Raw genomic sequence first — 19055 nt, 5'->3', positions numbered from 1 at the left:
GATTCTTAAGTATTTCCCTACAGTGCAGGCCCACAGTGTTTTGGCTTAGAAGCACTTGCTAGTAAAGCTACATTTGGTGATCCAAGAGTATAACTTAAGGTCACATAGTCATTGCATGCTTTGTTTTATAGATAAACAAATACACTATTTAAAGTAGGACAGAGACATAACACAAATGAAATTATTAAGATACTCCTGAGTCAGACTGGGGGATCCAGTACTCAGTGTTAGTGAAGTGCTGTTCTCACAGGTAACAGTGATGTCTTGTGAGACTGGTTATATTTCTCCACCAGTGTCAGTATGAGGTTAACAGACTGGATGTTTTTAATCTGACTGTCCAAAAGGGTTTAGAATGCTACATGAGTAGTCACTGTTTTGGGAGTAGGATCAAGATGGGTCAACATGGTGAAAGAAAAATTGTTCGGGTATTTTTATGGCATCTAGAAATTTTCAAAATCTACACTGTCCTTATAATGTCAGGACTTACTATTTCTCTTTTTCGTTTGGCAGTACAAAATGCCAGGCTAGGGGAGGGTGTTTGTTAAGTGTAGTTTGTTTGGTTTGGTTCTTTCATTTCCTTAAACTGGTGATCATCTGAAATAATGGGTACATGGATAAGCATTTCAAACTAAAGAAAGAGCATATTAATTAAAGGACTTGGCTTTGAGGTGCTCAGTGGCTGCAAATCTCATTGATTTAGTTTTTTTCAGAGGTGAGTTGAGCCCTTCAGAAGATGAGATTTAATAGAATTTTATTGTTTGGAGCACAGACACTCATTAAACCTTTCAAGACAGTAGCTTCAAAGTTCTTGCAGCACAGCTGGTGCAAAACAGAATTTTGACTGATGTTGGAAATGGGTTGTTGGGCTAGATGGATCTCATAATAAACATTTTGGTTTTATTTAGAATGAAATTATACAGTCAAAGGAAAGATAGTTAATAATACAATGGGGCTGTTTCTTTACGTCACTAATGACTACTCTACAATCTAGTTGTTTTATGATGGGAATTTTTAGGAGACACATAAAGAAACACTTGATAAAAATTCAACCTTTTAACTAGAATGCTCATGTAAAATGGATTTTTAAGTATTAGCAAGACAGTGTTCCTATGGTAGTCAGATGGTCTATGATTTCCATATTGTACCTGTAAGACCTCTTTTAAGTAGAAATAGTGGTATTTTATAACTAAGGGGTTTATAGCAGTTCAGCAAAACTGATTGCCATGTTTTCCTTAGCTGTTTTTATCAGCAAGTAATTTCACACAGGGATTTTTCTTTCTTCTTTTTATTGAATATGCCCACTTATTCTGAACTTTTAATTTCCTTAGATGTTTCCATTAACTTTCTTCTGATTATTTTTCTTTTTACCTTTGTTCCAGACGCTGAAGCAACTTTTTAATTTTGTCAGTTTTTCTTCTTTGTCAGGAGAAAATCTACTCTGGATACTCTGGCAAAGTATTATAGGTTAAAAATAATATTTTACATTGTGATTAGGTTTATAGTCATATTAGCTGTAACTTGGAAGGAGCCTGAAACACTGGTCAAATGGCACTGTATTCTCAGTGCAAGTGAAATATTTCATTAAAAGGCTGTATGGCTGCAGACTACTCATATACTGTTCTTTTGCACAAATTTTATCTGGTTTTAAGGGAGAAAAATAATTTCTTCACCCCAGGAAAAGCAAAAGCATGTACCACGGACCTGTGCTGTAGGGGAAGGAATATCTATGATGACATAAACCATCAAAAGACTTTTAACAGACTGCTTGTAAAGAAAGGAGAATGTCTTAAGATTTGCTGCTAAGAGATATCCTCTCTGGTAGATGCACAGATAGCCTGTTATGTAAAATGTAAAAGAAAAAAAAGGAGAGGAATTTGAGGACAGACCAGGATGACCAAAAAAATGAATGTGGTAGCATCACTTCCTTTGTTTTCTGAGTTGCTGTCATTGAATTGACTTACATGGGGGTTTTTTATCATTGTCTAAACAATTAGCTGTATACTCACTGATCCCCTTTGTGTTCATCCAAGCATTGTTCTCAGTATGGAGTTTGGTGTTCGTCAAATTCTTAAAAGAAATTTAAAAATCAACAGCTGATATCTGTTTCATATAATGCATATCTGTTACCATTTTGTAGTCATAATGATTTAGCCTGTGTTGAGCTAACTTGTTTGGTTAGTAAGCATTTTTACATATTAGAATTTTATGGAGAAAATAAATATGTTTTGTGCTGGCCTCATTCAGTGATAAATAGTCAGCATAAAAGTAATTAATTGAAGTAGGATACTGAAAACTGGAAAGACTGTAGTGGCATGTACAATCTGGTGAAGCTGGCATGTTTGTCTTTGATTTGATATATCCAAGTTACAGGATGATGGTCTGTGACCAATATAATTAAGTACCTTAATACCTTCACTATGCATTTAATGGCTAGATGTTCTTTTTCTCTCTAATCATATAATGTTCTACCTGAGGAAACAGTTTATGACTTATATAAAACTGGGTGTTTCTTTTGACATATTCCTGACTCAGCACGGCTCCAAGCCCAACTTTTAAAGCAGTGATGCGTACTATAAATTTCTTTCTCGACCAACAGTCTACATACACATTTTTCTGTCCAGGAAAGCTGCAAAATTTACTCATGGTTCTATAAAACCCCTTGTTTCAAATCCATCTATGTTTAATTTTCCCCTTTTGTACTCTTAAGCTTGTACAACAAAGCTGCAAATCCTTGCTTTCTTTCCCTACAACATAAGTTTCCTACCTAGTAACTTGAAAGGAAACCATAAAAGGAAAGGATTTTTATCTGTGTGCTAAGATGTTTTTTGATACACTTGATGTCCCTTTAAAGAGTATGTTACTAAAGTTAAAAAATTTCAAAATCAAAAACTATAGTAGTCATATTTTATAAAAAGTATGACAGTTAATGCATGTGTCTTCAGAGGTGGCCAAGAAAGCCAACAAAATCATAGTTGATATTCCTTAGTATTGGTAAAGAGATATTCCTGTTTTACAGCAGGAGATGTCCTGAAAAACTGTCCTCTTATAATGAGGAAAAAAAAATTGCATGGGTAATTTTTTGTTTGGTTTTTACATTAGGGCAGGGGAATTCGCTTCCCATAATGCTGTGAATGTATCCCTTGAATTAATTTGTTCAGGAAGATGTAAAAAAACCCAACCAAAACAAAGAACCCAGCTGTTGTTTGTTTATCAGTATGTACAATTCACTATCATTTGAGGTCTGCACATTTTCAGATAAATAGAGCCAAACCTATGTTTTTTTTCAGTAAGATTACAACCCCACAGCATGTTGCTAGTACCTACTCATTTTAATTTTTCTCCTGACTGAAGCAGTGTCTAGGCAGTCATGCTAAATAATTGCTGGGTAGTAGCCATATTTCTCCAGTTCACTTTCAAAGGGGAGAAAATGGGGCTTCACTTGAATGTAGAAATCCCACCACAATGTTGGTGACTGATCTTCTGCCACAGTTAGCTCTAAGGCTTAGCTTGTCTTTCCGATTCGCACAGATGGAACAAGTTTTTACATGTACTCAATGAAAAATATACTACAGAAAAAAATACAAAGTACCTAGTCATGAGAAATAAAGTAGTTCTTGACAGTAATTTTTCATTGTTATTCTGAAAAGTCTTTGTTACATAAAATGGCTCATTAACCAAAATTGAGTGGACTTCAGAGACTTCATGCATAGGCCACAGCCATGAGTTCTTCATACACAGTAAAAGCCGTTGACTTTGGTGGCTGCTGTTTTTTATATATGATCTCTATTTTTATGATGATTTCTTTTCTGCTTTAAAATTTGTACAGAAAAGGTCTCTTGGACATCTTCAGAGAGAGCTAATGAGGCACTAATAGAATCTCAAATTGCAGAAACTAATTTTGTTTACAGTAAAGGGAATGTTTTCTAAGCACATGCAGAGAGTGTGATCGTAAAAGCCATGTCATATTCTCAGAGGGTGCTACTTGAATGATAGGACCTACATTATAGGAGAAAGATGAGCCATGTTAGGACTCCCTGGTGTCTTTAGGGAGGCTGGCTGAAGGCAGCACTGTCCCTGGCTGCCTGCCTCCCCCTGAGCTGGAGGCTGTGTGGGAACAAGGTGTTTTTCTACTCCTCAGCTGTTCCAGTTTACAGCCCACCTTAACTGAAGTTGGCAACCATGATACTAAATACCAGCTCACAACCTGGAGCCACTGGGGCACATCCATGTGGCTTGCTTTTGCAGGGCATTAACTTCAGTGGAGGAGAGCTGAAAATTGTCAGTTTTGTCCACAGCACCTACCCCCTTGGCCACAGAAATGCTGGAGTTTGGTGCCTGAGGGAGAGACTCTACACCAGTTTGCTTACAGAAACTCAGTGATAAGCGCTGGGCTTGAAGGCATATGCTTCTGTGGAGCTCCTGTCTAGGTCCAGGGTCTGTCTTTATCACATTCTCCTGTTTATATTGTTCTTTTATTCAGTAAACTACTTAGACTGTTGTGGGCACAGTGTCCAAACAGTCATTTGTGCTTGGATTAAATAGTAAAGTGATTTTGTTTGGAGATTAATTTGTTCAGGTGTATAGTCAAGATTACTTCCTTCCCTCAAAAGTGTTTCCAATGCAGAAATTATAAGATTTCAAGAAAACTGAATATATCTAGCATTACTTTTTTTATTTGTGCAGTTTAATATCACCAACTTTACTGGATATTTTAGAGAAAACTATAGCAATAGAAGGGTGTGGTTTCTTTCTCAACTAGAATCATGATAATTTTTAGCAGCAAAAACAATAAACTTTACATAAATTTTAAAAGTTTTTCTACTGAAAGCAGTGTCTGGAGAGAATGATTTGAATTTATCTTTCTTTCTGTTTCCTGAATGTTTATTTTTTTAGTTATGACATTTCAGGGTTTCAGAGAAATTGAGATTAATTTTGACTGCATTATCTTTTATTTAAAAGATAAGTAAAAAGATGGCAAAAATAGGGACTAATGTTAGTTTTTCTCTGCAGGAAAACTCTTGAAGACCGTTTAAAGCTTGAAGAAAAACTTGGCACACTCAATGTGTCTGATACCACAGTAGGCAGCAAACAGGCAACATTCAAATTAAAGAAGGTGAGCTATATGTGTGTGTATATGTATGTATGTGTGTGTATATATATATATATATATATGTAATTTTTAAGACAATGCACAAGTAACTTTAGTTTTTGCATGAAAGAACAGGAAACCATCAAGCAAATGTCCCTCTTCATTTCTTTATAAGCTGCCAACTCTTCAGGTTCTTGCCAAGAAAATGAAAGCCTCCCGTAGTACTCTGTGTTTATCCTGTATAACTCAGGCAGCACTCATAAAATCTTATGTTCTGGTGGAAAATAATGGCTTGCATCTTTTAATAGTTTATTTGCAGAGGTACCACCAGAAGTTTGTGGCCTTGCCTAACTTCAGTGCCAGCACCGATCAGATCTCAGTCTGCAGATCCAAATTCAACTTAGGGTGCTGCAGTTTAGGCTTTCTCTTGGTTCAGCATGTTGAAAGGTCTCAGCATGATGGAAGCAGAGCTCTAAACCACCTTTATTATTGACCTAATGTAACACAGGTCACAGGAATAAGCTCTGGTCCTATACCGGTTGTCAAATTCCGTATGGAGTGTGTAGGTGATTATTATCTGTTTGAAGATGTCCTTTTTCATCTATTTTTGATTCCTATATTGCTGGAATTTAAAATGTGGTGACTGTGGAATAAGTTGCAGATTCCTCTGCAGGGCCTTGTAGGGTAACCTTTCTGGCAGTTTTACCAACTCTAACTGCTGGTGTCTTGTAGCTCATTAAATGGGCTTTGCAGGGCTTCAAAGAAGATCTTTTTTACAGTAGCTTCAACTTAGAAAGTGCAAAGCCACAAGGTTTCTTGCAGTTGGTGGTGCACACTGTCACCTTTTACTGACAAAGATTTGAGAGCAAAGTAGACAGACCTTGCAGGAAGAAGACAGCAGTGGTTCAGAATGCCAAATTTACTTGATTCCATCAGATAAGATACAGCTTTGAGGGTTTTCTTCAATTATAGTGCTTCTAACATGTATGGATTTTCTTTTCCTGACTTTTTACTGATACTGCTTTATTGAAATATGTACATAGTCATCATCTGCATTAAAATGATTTCTAAAAATCTAATTTAAAGAAAAATAGTGCATCTACAGTGAAGATATTTTCTCCTATTAAAAGAATAGCAAAGTAAGACTTAACAAGTCTTCTCTTAAATAAACAGACTCTGTGTATATCTTCTGAAGTCCTAAGGAATGAGACAGGGAGAGCTAGGAGGAAGTCACGCTGTGCAGTCTTGGCACTCCTTTTCAGAGGATGAAGAGTTAGAATTAACAAGACATAAAAGGGATTTTAATGTCACTTGAAATGTCAGCTTCTGCTTTGTGATGCCCTTTCCTCAAAGGGCAGGTGTATTTAGGAGTAGGTGGAAAGATTTAGTAGGGGAGAGAATTGTCCTTCCATGGAGTCAGTGTCACTTCAACTCCTAAGTCAGTGGAACTGAGGCTGAATTTGGCTTCTGCAGGTGTGGTGTGTTGGCAGCCCCCTGATGCCCAGCTACCAGTGACACATCCAGTGATGGAACTATTTGTCATTGATATTTCACAGTTTAGTTTTTAGGGAATTGGAATATGGTTCCTGCAGTGTGGCAGCTTATTTTTCAATATCAATAGCAAATAGATCTAACAAAATAGTGTGATTTCTAAAATACCAAAGTACTTACACTGCTGGGACAGTATGGAAGACCTTTAAAAACCCCAAACCTTAAAATTTCTGATGCAGATCAAGGTCATTCAGTTTCAGTACACTATGAGTAGCTGTCAACATGAACTTAAGCAAGATTCATCAAGACTCTTTCAGAAGAGGTCTGGAGACAGGGAGAAACTACCTGTATTTTCAAATAGCGGGTTTCTTGTTGCTCTACTTGCAGTGAAAATGGAAATTCATAAATTTCATCAAAGTCTAAAAACCAGTAGCTTTTTCTGCCTTGATACCAGTATGGGTTGATTGCTGTATTTGTTAAACTGGTTTGTATCTCACCTTAGCCAACATGCTGTCCATGCAAGCAAACCTCTAGCTCACTTTAGGTGGTGTGTGAATGGGAGACTGGGGGAGATAAGCTGATGTGAATGATGCTGGTTACAGAATGAGGTGCAGTGGGGATGCAGCTGCATCCACAGTGGTAATTCTGTCACACTCTCAGTGCAGTTAATCCTGGGCTGCTTGAAATTGCTCAAATTGCTGAAGTACTTTTTGACATGGACAGTTTCCTGAGCTTGGCTAGTTCGTCTGCTAGTTACAGTTTCTGCACAGTTGAAAGACAAGCTTTAGTCTTCCAAAGAAAATAATAGTCTGTGGCTCTAAGAACCATTTCATCTACATGGTACATCAGAATATTTTCCAGCATGTTTTTAATTAAGGGAAGAAACATTACTAGATCATGTGCCACAGGAGCAGAGATTTAGAATTACTTTTATGTAGAAAGTCCTTCTAGAATTGCATACAGTCTATCAAACACTTTCAAGAACTCCTAAGAACATGTTTTAGGAAACATGTATGCTTCAGCAAATTTAACTAATTGTTCTGTCTTTTTAAAATTAAATTGTGCAATATTAAGCCTGACAGATTTCAAGAAGCATTTGGACAATACTCTTGGGCACATAGTGTGGTTCTGGCCAGGGAGATTCCTGTAGGGCCATGGGTTGGTTTCAGTGATACTTGTGAGTCCCTTCCAACTCAGCTTATTCTATTTTGTGATTCTGTGATTACACTTAAAAACACTAGTTAACCAAAGTAGATACTAAGTAACCACAAATTTGGATCAATGTTCTTAAGGGTATTTAAACATAAATTATGGAGTGTATTGTTAAGCATTGGTTTTTTTATCTGAAATACATGATTCACTGTTTTTTTTATATCTTTTTGTTAAACATTTGCTTTGAAAAGCTTGTAATGATAATGCCTAAGGGATATCTAGAATTAACAGTTACATCTGACACAAGATAGCGTGAGGCAACTAACTGTAACATTTCCAGATTAACTTAATGGAATTCTGACTTGATATATTGATACTGGGACAATTAGGGTGATGTAGGACAATGAGGTGATGTATAAATTTACAGGAACCTGAGTCTATTTTTGTTTTAATATTCCAGTCAGAGCAGCAAAGGAAACAGCAGGAAGCTGAGAAACGACATCGTCAGGAGAGGAAAACCCTCCGGCGCTCTGCCAGTCATCTCAAGAGCAGACGTGGAAGAGGACGACTATTTCATTGATTTATGTTGGGCTTTTTTAAGAAACCTTTTACCTCATTTTCATTTGAAAAAGGGGCTTTTTCGAATTGGGACACAGTACCAATGGATTTGTATTTTGATTCATTGGTAAACACAAAACCAGAACCTCCTAAGCCTTGTGTTAATTATTGAAAAGTTCATGTAAGTTAAAGTACTGACCAAAGGATGCTATGAATGTGGTCCATTTTGAACTGTATTTGTTCAGAAATCACCAGCAATTGGTTATTGTGTAACCCTGGATGTTTTCTATATAAGAATTTGTGTATACAACAAGGCTGCCTGTCTTTTATTTAACTTAAGAGCTGTGAGTTTTGGTTTCTGAAATCTTTGTGACTGCTTAGATAAAGGATCAAAGGTAAGTTGTTTTGTCTAAAAGCTTATCTTTACAAGGACACAACAAATTTTTCTGATTCTTGAAGGATGACACACAGTTGTATTTTTCAAAAACTGACTTTGGCTTTATATTCTTGGGTTGCTTTTAGTAGCAAATGGTACAAATGGTTGTTGGGACAATTGAGAATGCCTGATTTAGGTTCCTCTGATTCATTCTGTAAGGAAACCTCTCTTGCCACACCACTGTACAAAGAGGAAGCTCAGAAGGGTAGTCCTATTAACTTAGAATTTCTAAGTACAAAACCTGATCCTGATGTTTCTGTTTTGGAAAGCCAGCCATGTTTCAACATAGATCAAGTGGTTTATGTTCATATAACAAGCACTTTAAGACCATGCCAGTAGTCTCCTGTGCTTCAAAAAAAGAGTTTAGTTAAATAACTTTAAAAAACCCTTGAACCTAAGTAGGTCATTATTTAGCAAATAAATTAGGTTTTACCTTTGATCCTAAAGGAACCTTTTTATTGCTTTTTAAAAGCCTTATAAATTACCTTTTTGCTAGATAAAAAAACCTGAACTTTGGTTCAGCTAAAATCAGTGAATCTCCCTGTAACTGTAAATCTTTTTGAGACTCATAGGTTCTTAAGTATTTTGTTTTATAAACCAGAGAGGTATTAATCTGGTCAGGTTTCTTGGACGGTATTTATAGAATATTTGCAATTACTTCAGTTAAAAGCCTTGGTTTCTCATAGCCTGATTTTTTTGTTTGTTTGTTGTTAGATGGTAGAAAAGTTAGCCACATGGATAATTTTTTTTCCTCTCTGACTTAATTTTACCTGCTTTAATTCATGGTTTTAATTATGTTGCTGCCTTTAGTTTACAAAGGCACTTTTCGCCTGATGTTTTCATCTTTAAAAACTTACATTGTATTCATCACCTCTGCCCTTGCATTCAACTAAATGATGAGTCTCTCAATACCTAGTTTTTTACCTCTAGCTGTCAAATTTCTGCATTGTCCATAAGTTTCTCATGCTTTTTATTTTTGCATCTTCCCCCTGGAGCATTATGTTATCTCTTAGAAACTATCTGTGTGCAATTTGGGTGTGCTTACATCATACACAGGGCTGTAGGAATGTGGAAAGCTTAACAGTGGAAACTGGCCTCTATCGTGGTTGATACAAGGGAGAGTTGGGGACTGAGTGGACAGAACTGGCATTTTAAGAGCAGGAATTTGGCAGAGTTTGCTCCTTCTCATGGTGGGTCTAAATCCCATTATACTGATCTAGAACTGCATTTATGGTTGAAGGCATCTGTATTTTACAATGATTTTGTGGGCTGTCAAGGGCAGTAAAAAACTAAATGTGGTTGATCTGCAGGGTGGTAATGCACTGAGTTTGAAATGGTTAACTTTCAGCTTAAAATGACTTTATTTCTTGTGTTTTGAGATTCTTCTGATGGACTGGTTTAAGCCAGTGTTTTGCTTTTCATGCACTTACATTCATAATGTAAGTATTGTGATAGTATTGATCATGTATTTAGGTTGAAGCCTCTATGATTAAAGGAGTGTGCTTTGTACTATTAGATGGAAGGCACATGTAAACTGCCCTTAGCATGCTGTTTATTTCACCTCAGAGGAAGTTGGGATACACTTTAAACACCTCCTTTGACCTGCTGGCAATGATCTTCCTAAAGCACTCCCAGGACACCTTTGTCCTTCTTGGCCACAAGGGCACAATAAGCTCATGGACATGAGCACAATAAGCTCATGGACAGCTTGTTGTCCCCCAGGTCCTTCTCCACAGAGCTGCTTCCCAGCAGGCCAGCCCCAGCCTGTGCTGGTACCCAGGGTTATTCCTGCCCAGGTGCAGGGCCCTGCATTTGCCTTTGTTACATTTGAAACTGTTCCTCTCTGCCCCACTCTCAAACCCATTGAGGTTCTTCTGAAGGGCTGCAGAGCCCTCTGGGGTATTGGCTGCTCCTCCCAGCTTTGTGTCAGCTGGGAACTTGCTGAGGAGGCTTCTGCCCCTTCATCCAAGCCATTGATTAATAAGTTAAACAATATTAAACCTTGGGGGACACCACTAGTGACAGGCCTCCAACTAGACCTTGTGCCACTGCTTATGACCCTCTGGGATCTGCCATTCAGCCAGTTCTCAATCCACATCACTGTTCACATAGGCACCTGGCATGACACATGTTTAGATTGCTGAGATTGTTTAAGCAGATTACCTGTTAAAGTTGTTCTTGAGCAGCTCTCTGGGGAAGATTAAAAGTTTCAGTAGAAGCTGGTGCATTAATGCAGCATCATTGCAAATGAATTAACTTCATCATGCAACCAAAGAAGGCATTTTTTAAGTGTCAGCCAGCTTTTCAGTCCACAGTTACTTCATTTTTCGTACTGCAGGAATCAGTCTTTATCCAGAATTGCATTTCCTAGAAGCTGAGCCGCTTGTGGGATCCTTTAAGGTTCATGACAATGACATTTAAGGTTCATACTCTTAAGGTAAAGTGTAATCAGATGTTGTAGCCTCATGGAAAACCATGTATGATTGTTTCATACATGTGAGAACTCAGTGGTGAGAATCAGTGTTAAAAACTCACTGTAAATAAATGTACAGATAGTGGTTAAATGTGATTGAAATGCTGGTGAGATAAAGGAATGACCTACGTCTGATGTCTCATCTGTACTTCAGTACTTTTTTATTCCACAGGTAGTATGATTTATATCAGTTAGGCTATTACTAATTCAACAACCATTGAACCAAAACTAATTATCTAATGTTATTTCCAAAATTGTGTTACCAAGCCAAGAATCATTCTGTGTTCTTGTAGCTGGTATATTGTCTGAAATGAAGAGCATCTACCAATTTAAACAAAACTGAAAAAAATTTACTGTACCCCACACTGCTTGTTTTTAATATCTGAACTAAAGAAACTTGATTTTAAAATATTACCCTGCATACATAGCAAGTGTGTGTAAAAGGTATATGCACATTTTTGTACTCGTGGGGTTTATGTGTGGAGTTTAAAGCAGGTTTGAGATTGTCAGGCTTCAGGGAGAGTTGTGAGAGAGAATGAAATAGTTTTCAGATTACTCCATCTTGTTTTGCAGCAGCCTTTTAAATTTGTGTTGTTCATGTTTCCAGGTTTGAAAATGGGAAATATAATTTAATTCGAGGAAGAAAGCAGATGCAGATGCAGGAATACAGTGAAGCAGTGCAGCTCCTTGCCTGGGGAGGTTGTGCAATGGCCACAAAAAGACTTGTGATGTTGGATTAAACATCTGCAGGTATAGATGTCTGTGTACCTTCAGGTGTAGTGGAACCTTCCCTGAGGAAGAAGAATGGTTTAATGAACTTTAGAGGACCTCTCCAGCCTGATTACTCTATGAATGTTGTAGGGCATAAGGAGGAAACGTGTATCATTAATTGACTGGAGTAATTTTTCCCCTTTGTCTCATCCTTCCACTGAATCACTCACTAGTTTTATCTTTTTATCTCTTTCTTAAAGATTAAGTACTTCTTTTGGCATGTGTCCATAGCTAATATATTTTGTCTGATCTTGAGAAGTATGGGGATTTTAAACTGAATGAAAGCACATAAATCTATTAATAAATTTTACCTCTTGATCATTATCTCTGCATTTCAAAGCCCATTTTACTCAACAACTGGCTCTTTGTGTTGAAAATGAAATAGTTCTGTCACCAAAATGAACAATTTATAGTAAAACCTGCAGAAAATAATAAGATTTAGCACCACTTATAGTTTACACAACTGGAAGAAAAGGAATTCCTGAATTTTAAAGGATCTCTAGGTCATAGAATCATTGTTTCATTTGGGGTGGAAGGGACCTTAAAGATGATCTCGTTCCAAGCCCCCTGCCATGGGCAGGGACACTTTCCACCAAACCAAGTTGCTCAGAGCCCTATCCAGCCTTGCCCTGAGCAGTGCCAGGGGTGGGGAGTCCACATATGCTCTGGGCAACCTGTGCCAGTGCCTCACCACCCTCACAGTAAAGAATTTCTTCCTAATATCTAACCTAAACCCACCCCCTTTCAGTTTAAGGCCATTCTCCCTTGTCCTATCTCTACACTCAGTACATGCCCATGTGCAAAGTCTCTCTGCAGCTCTCTTGAAGGCTTCCTTTAGCTAGAGCAAGGGGATCTAAAATCACCCAAACCCTTCTGTCTCCAGGCTCAACAGCCCCAGTTCTCAGCCTCGCTTCGTAAGAGATGTTCCAACCCTGTGATCAAATTAGTGGCTCTCCTTTGTTTTTTAATTTGACACAGATCCTTGATGGGAGGATCCACATGGGCTGTAGTTGGAAATTTCTATTGATAAAGTGACATGTTACTTTGTGTTTGTCCTGTAAGTGGCTTTCCATACAAAGTACTTGTGAGTATCCCCTGGTACAGACTGGTTTTCATTCATGTATCAGCAGAGCTAAAATAAGTAGTTTTTGAACAAGTGAATGAAAACCACAACAACCAAACCATCTATATTAGTGTAAATTCAGAATTGTGTCTGCCTGTTGCTGACTGTTTTTCAAGATCTCCATCTTCTGTTCTTTGTTTAGTGTTTTAGACTAAGGAGCATAGAAGAAGAGAAGATCCACCTTGAGCATGTTCAGAAAGGAGAAATTTTTATCTTACTCTTTGAAAAGGATTGATCACTGCACTTCCTTTGATAAATTATTTAATTAGAGTTGAAGGACAATAATTTTGGAGTAAGATCAGGTACAAGTTGAAATGCTCTCATTCAGTGGGGTTATGCTTACCTATAGAGATTTGGGTCTGCTTAATCATGAAGGCAAGTCCTTGTTCCCAGTTAATTCTTCATTGAGTGGGGGCAAAAGTTAAAATTCCATTTCCTCATTAAAGAGAAAACTAGGCAGTTGAAGTGGGAAATACCAGCCCAGCCCTAATCAGAATTTATACTCCCAATTCCTGGAACCACCCTTCCCTTCCCTACAGCAGTTTCTGCCAAAGCTGCTTTCTCTCTCTCCTACTTATTATCTTGTTTGAACATCTGGCTCTTTCTTCTGGAGTGCCTCTCTCTACACCACTTTTTTCTGTTAATATCAGGATCTCTGGTACAAATTTGTACAGCTACGGCACAGATTTGAGAATGAGCACTAGAATGGTAATCGTAGACTGGCTGTGTTTGGGTACATCTTGAGGAGAAAGGATTTCTGTCAGCTTGGAGATACAGAGAGCTGTGGCACCAGAGGGAACTCAGAGAGCTGGTGCATACTCCTGTACATGTTACTGGCAATAGGCAGTAGTGTTGCTTTAAACCCCCCCAAAATCCACTTCTGCTCTGTGTGTATGTGTACTGCTGTGCTAGCTCTCCTTCACTAAGGTCTGGGTGATTTGACTGGGACTGGTGTGTTTTAGATTTTTTTTTAAAGAATTTTACCTGCAGCATTAGTATAATTGCAATGTACATTGCATATACATGTATATGTACATGTATATATACATGTACATTGTATATACATGTATATTGTATACATTATATACATATATACAATTGTACATTATGTACAATTACACAAAACATTTAACATTCAAAAGCATCTGAATAATATATTTTCTGATTTCAAACATGAATATTATATCCTTTCCATATATCAGCATTTCTTCTGTAAACACATTTTCTTCTGTTTTTTAACCTTTATAATATGCCACAAGTGGAGTACATACAGCATGGGTCATAAAAGACCACATGCCTACCTGTGAGGATTTAATCATCTTATGCAAGTGACAGTGTTGTGAAAAGTAATTATCTTGTCTGTTGGGGTTCTGCTGATATTCTTGTAAACTGAATCAAAAGGGAAGTTTCATCATAGGTACTTTTTCTCCTTTCCCAGATGTAAATTGTAGATTGCCCAATGGGACTATGACACTGTTGCACTGAAAATGAGGCAATATTTTAAACAGATCTCCACAGCAAATAAATATCCTCTATCGGAGATATTTTAGGCAGGTTTCAACAAATCACTTTTGCACAATGCCATGGTAACTGCATTGCTGCAATTCAAGTAACACTAGAAGAAGAGGAGTGTAGGTGATCATTCTCCAGTTGTTAGGACGAGGCCTGACGCTGTTCAGTTTACAAGTACAGACACAACCAAGAACATTGTGTAACATCTCACATGTGCCTGTAGTTGGGGACTGGTGTCACCCATATGCAACTTAAGTACTAAGGGAAGACATTAGAATGATTGGTAACTTTAGAGGCAGTTACTCCAGGAGAATGCAAAGGTAACAATCCTTTATTCCTGTAATTCCGTCTCCCAAACCGTGAAAGGTTCCAGTTAAAAACAGGAAGAAGATGGAAATTTCTGCAGAGGTGAGGCACAATTCTGTGTCAGGTATTCAAGAAGTGCTTGTCATCCCTGGAGTGGTGGGAACAAAAGCTTGCTTCTGTGATGGCTTTTGGGATAGATGTGAGGGCACAGCTGCCAGGATATGCTGGATGTGTAATGTGACCAAAGCAAGGAGGATTTACTCTCAAGTAGAGATAACACCTCAGGGTGCTACAGGATGAAATGACCAAACAAGGCAGGTGGCTTCTTCCCTCCAGAGGATCTCTTTCCCTTCTTAAATGATGTGTACATGATGTCTACTGAAATGATTTCTAGAAAGTAATGCTCAAAAGTGGATGTCTGCCTTGGCCTTTAGTGATGTTTACATGCTTCCTCTTTATCACAGAAAATAATTGACCTCTGTTGTCAGTTATGACACACTGTTTTCCCTTGCCTCTGAAGATCTGGAGAATCAAAGATCTTTCCTTCAAAGAGGCCACTTCCCATGACACTGAAGGAGTTTCTCATAGAAAGAAATAACTTGGAAAAAGTCACTGTTTAGTAAGGCAGTCAGTAAAGCAGCTGGAATGGAAAATAATTTTAGATTTGGCCAAATGTTTCTCTCAAAACATGTTCCAATTAAAAAAAGAGCTTATCAATGTAAATGTCAAATTTTCAAGAGCTGAAATTAATCTGCTCTGATTTAGGGTTTTCAGTGAAAACTTTCAGTGTTTAATTTTATTGCTGTTTTCCCTTAGAAGGTGTAGTTCTGTACTGACCTGGTGTGGTTTCTTGCACTTCAGGGTCTTTTAAAAACTGGATTCCTCCAGCCAGCATGGCAAGGCTGGTACAGGTGGTCAGGTAATGTAAAGTCTTTAAAACTTTTTTTCTCATTCTGCTGCTCCCCCTCCCCTGCAACATTTGAAATTATTGTGGCTTAGATATTTGGGCACTATCTGATCACAAGGGGTAAAGTGCTGGGCTGTCTGAACCCTTTTAATCTTCTCTCCTATGCAGGCATGTTTTTGACACCTCTAGTTATTTTTTCTCTTCCCTGTCCAGCTGAGGAGGGCAGTGATAGAGGAGCTTTGGAGCACCTGGTGTCCACCTGGGGTCAACCAGCCACTCATAGACAATCTCTTCATTTTTTTCAGTCTGTCTTTAGCTGTTAAGTTTTAACAGCCAAACAATTTTGGCACTAAGTGGAAATAGTAGGAATGAAAATTATTGTCAATGCTTTTTTCCCCTAGTGTAGTTGGAAAAAAACCAAATAGGAGCTAAGTGGAAATGATTTCTTAATCACAGGAAGCCTTGGAGCTTCTGGATTTGGGACACCTCTACTTCTGGCTTACTTCATGTATCACTTCATCTAGCTCACTGTATTGAGTATTGCATTTTGGGGCATCTACAACTAACTTCAAGATACAAAACAGACAGATGACCTAGATGGGCTTAAGGAGCTGTTTTTGTGTATGGTGCTTGTACAGTCAACCAAGTTCTACTTTATGAGCTTGTGTTACTCCCACAGGTCCAATTTTCTGCTTCTTGGCTAAGACAAGAATTGGGACTGGCCTGCGTGTTTGCTCAGAGTTCAGGTGTGCTTGAATCTCTGAACACAGCTCACAAATCCCCAGGACGAGGCTGTCCCAAGATTTTGGCAGCATCTATGCCTCCAGCCTTCCCTCTACTGTGCATTCTCTGAGCAATCTTCCTGCCCTTTTTTGAAAGCCTTCTGTATGTCAGTGCATTTTAAAGCTGGTGTATCCAGAAATATCTTCAATATTTCAGCAAGGTACCACAGGCTCGCAGTGGATCCTAGGCAGTGTTCCTCACCACCAAGCTGAAAAGCAATAGAATCAAAACTTTCAAAACATAGGAGATTTAGCTTTCTTCCATAAATATTAAGGGTCTATAAAAGTAAAGTTGGTCACTGGGTTCAGAGAAAGGAGTATTAAGCCCTAAGGCAGAAGGACATAAATATACAAGGGACAGTAACTAATCTGGGGCACTGCAGACAGATTCTAAATCAGATGATGCAAATGCCTCAAAGCAAGAAATTTGAAAGCTATTCAATTTTCTTTGAACACTGTTTTGCATATGGCTTTCAAGCATTCAAAGAGGGAAATCTGTCAATGGGATCTCACGTGTTTTAGCTGGAGAAGCAGTGGTAACATGTGAGTGAGCTGTGGTGCCATGCTCCAAATCCCTCAACAACAGACCTGTATCTCAGGTGAAATAAACTAGCAGGTGATCATTGAGAAGGACTTTTCTCCCAGTTGAAGGTTCTTACTTGGATACATAACTACCCAAAGGCAGAGAAAGCTAATCTGATGACTGGTACATAATTTTTATTGGCTCTCATGGATGCTGTTTGCATTCATTATTGAGAACCTATTGCACAGGATGAAGTATTACTGAATCATTTCTTAGAATTATTAAGCATAAGCCAGCTTTCATCCCACATGCAGGCTTTGAACTCTTACTGAATAATTTTTTTCAATTCATTGTCTTCGGGCTTTTTGTTCCACCTTGTCTTTTCCATCTACACAGCTTCCAAAACAACGGGGTTGACCCTGCTGCTTTGGTGCAAGACACTCTTGCTGGCCCTGGAGGAGCTTTACCTGTGCTGAGATGATGCTGGCTGTATATTTATTGTGACAATGACAAAGCACTGCCTGGCTTACTGGTTGCCTGTTGGTTTGGGTGCTGTTGAGGGGAAGGAGTCATTCTGTCATTCTGGGGTAAGAGGAAGCAGCTGTGTAGCAGCTTTTTTCCCTGGCTCTCAGAGCTGCTGCCCTGGCCCCTAATGGTGGCTGGGCAGAGCAGACCATGGTTTCTGCTCTGCCTCAGAGGCCAAAGTCTAGCAGGGTGCTCTGCTTGGGAAATCAGATCTGCTGTATGCTTTTCACAAACCCACTTCCTGGTGACCAAATAATTTCCCAAAGTGGCATGAGGATGCAGGAACATGCTGAAAGCTGTGTAAGATTTCTGCTGTTCCATCGCTTCATACGCATTCCCAATGTATGTGCTGTGGTAGGTCCCAAAATCAGAATAGATGAGACAAGGACAATGTCTCAGAAGAGCAAGGTGGGACAGAGGCAGAAAGATAGGGACAAACTTCTGAGCAGGGCCTGTGGAAATAGGACAAGGGATAATGGTTTTAAAAAGAAAGAGAGCTGATTTAGGTTATATATAAGGAAGTTATTTACAATGAGTGTGATAAAACACTGGCTCAGGTTGCCCAGAGAGGTGGTGGATGCCCCATCTCTGGAATCATTCAGGTCAGGTTGGATGGGGCTCTGAACAGTCTGATCTAGTTGAAGATGTTCAGAGCTTGTGGCAGGTGGTTGGACTATGGGACCTTTAAAGGACCCTTTCAACCCAAACTATCCATGATTCAATGATTCTAGAAAGTGAAAGTTATCAAATCCATAGACTGTTTCTGTCAGAGCACTGTCTTAACTGCTGTGGGAACAAGCTGAAATTTTGGTCTGCTCTGATAGACAAGACTCTTTACATCTTTGATTTCCTGACAGTATGGCACACCATACACCAGGGAGGTGGTTAAATGCAAATAAATTCTGCTTTAAACAGTAGGTAGGGAAAAAAGGTGCATTCCCTGCTCTGAAATTGGCAATGTAATTAGAGACTGTATGTGTCAGAACATTCCTGCCCCAGTTGCTGTTGCTAATGTTTTAAACCAAAGACATCATTTTCTCTGGAAGATATAATTAGTGAGGAATAAAAAGAATCTTTAAAAATATTTATAAAGAATCAGAACAAGACACTGGGGTTTTTCCTTCTATTTTACTTCTGAGGTAGCTCTGCTGGTCTGAAGAAAATCAGCAGAGTCTATTTTTGTGTACTTTGTGCCTTTGAAACTCTGTGGATCCTGCTCACAAAGATGTTTGGAGCCACAGTCAGGAACAAGTTAGATCTTAAATGCCAATTTTAGTTGGGGTTTATATGTAGAAGGCTTTATATTTTCCCCCAGAGAACAACTTCATCATCTGAATGTGACTGTGTAGGTTTCTTCCATGGTTGTAGGATTAGATGAGGGCAATGGGATTGCAAACTGACAGAGCA

The 19055-nt window shown here is 38.5% G+C and overlaps 1 protein-coding gene across 2 annotated transcripts in view; it reads left to right on the top strand.

Moving 5' to 3' along the window:
* Window positions 1–12294, top strand: part of NOL10 (nucleolar protein 10) — a 53010-nt gene extending 40716 nt beyond the window's left edge. The window contains exons 20-22 of one of the 2 annotated variants that reach the window (XR_013181299.1): window positions 5011–5113; window positions 8193–8685; window positions 11065–12294. Coding sequence is in view for 1 of the 2 variants with exons in the window: in XM_054630192.2 (XP_054486167.2) it covers window positions 5011–5113; window positions 8193–8312 (223 nt within the window). In the remaining variant the exon portion in view is untranslated. Of the gene's footprint in view, window positions 1–5010; window positions 5114–8192 lie in introns of both variants that reach the window. The other variant, XM_054630192.2, reaches the window with a different exon arrangement.
* Window positions 12295–19055: the final 6761 nt, after the last annotated feature.

The sequence above is a fragment of the Agelaius phoeniceus genome, chromosome 3, assembly GCF_051311805.1.
Source record: "Agelaius phoeniceus isolate bAgePho1 chromosome 3, bAgePho1.hap1, whole genome shotgun sequence".
NCBI lineage: Eukaryota > Metazoa > Chordata > Aves > Passeriformes > Icteridae > Agelaius > Agelaius phoeniceus.
The sequence above is the reverse complement of the archived record's forward strand: the minus strand, read 5'-3'. Positions and strand labels throughout refer to the sequence as shown.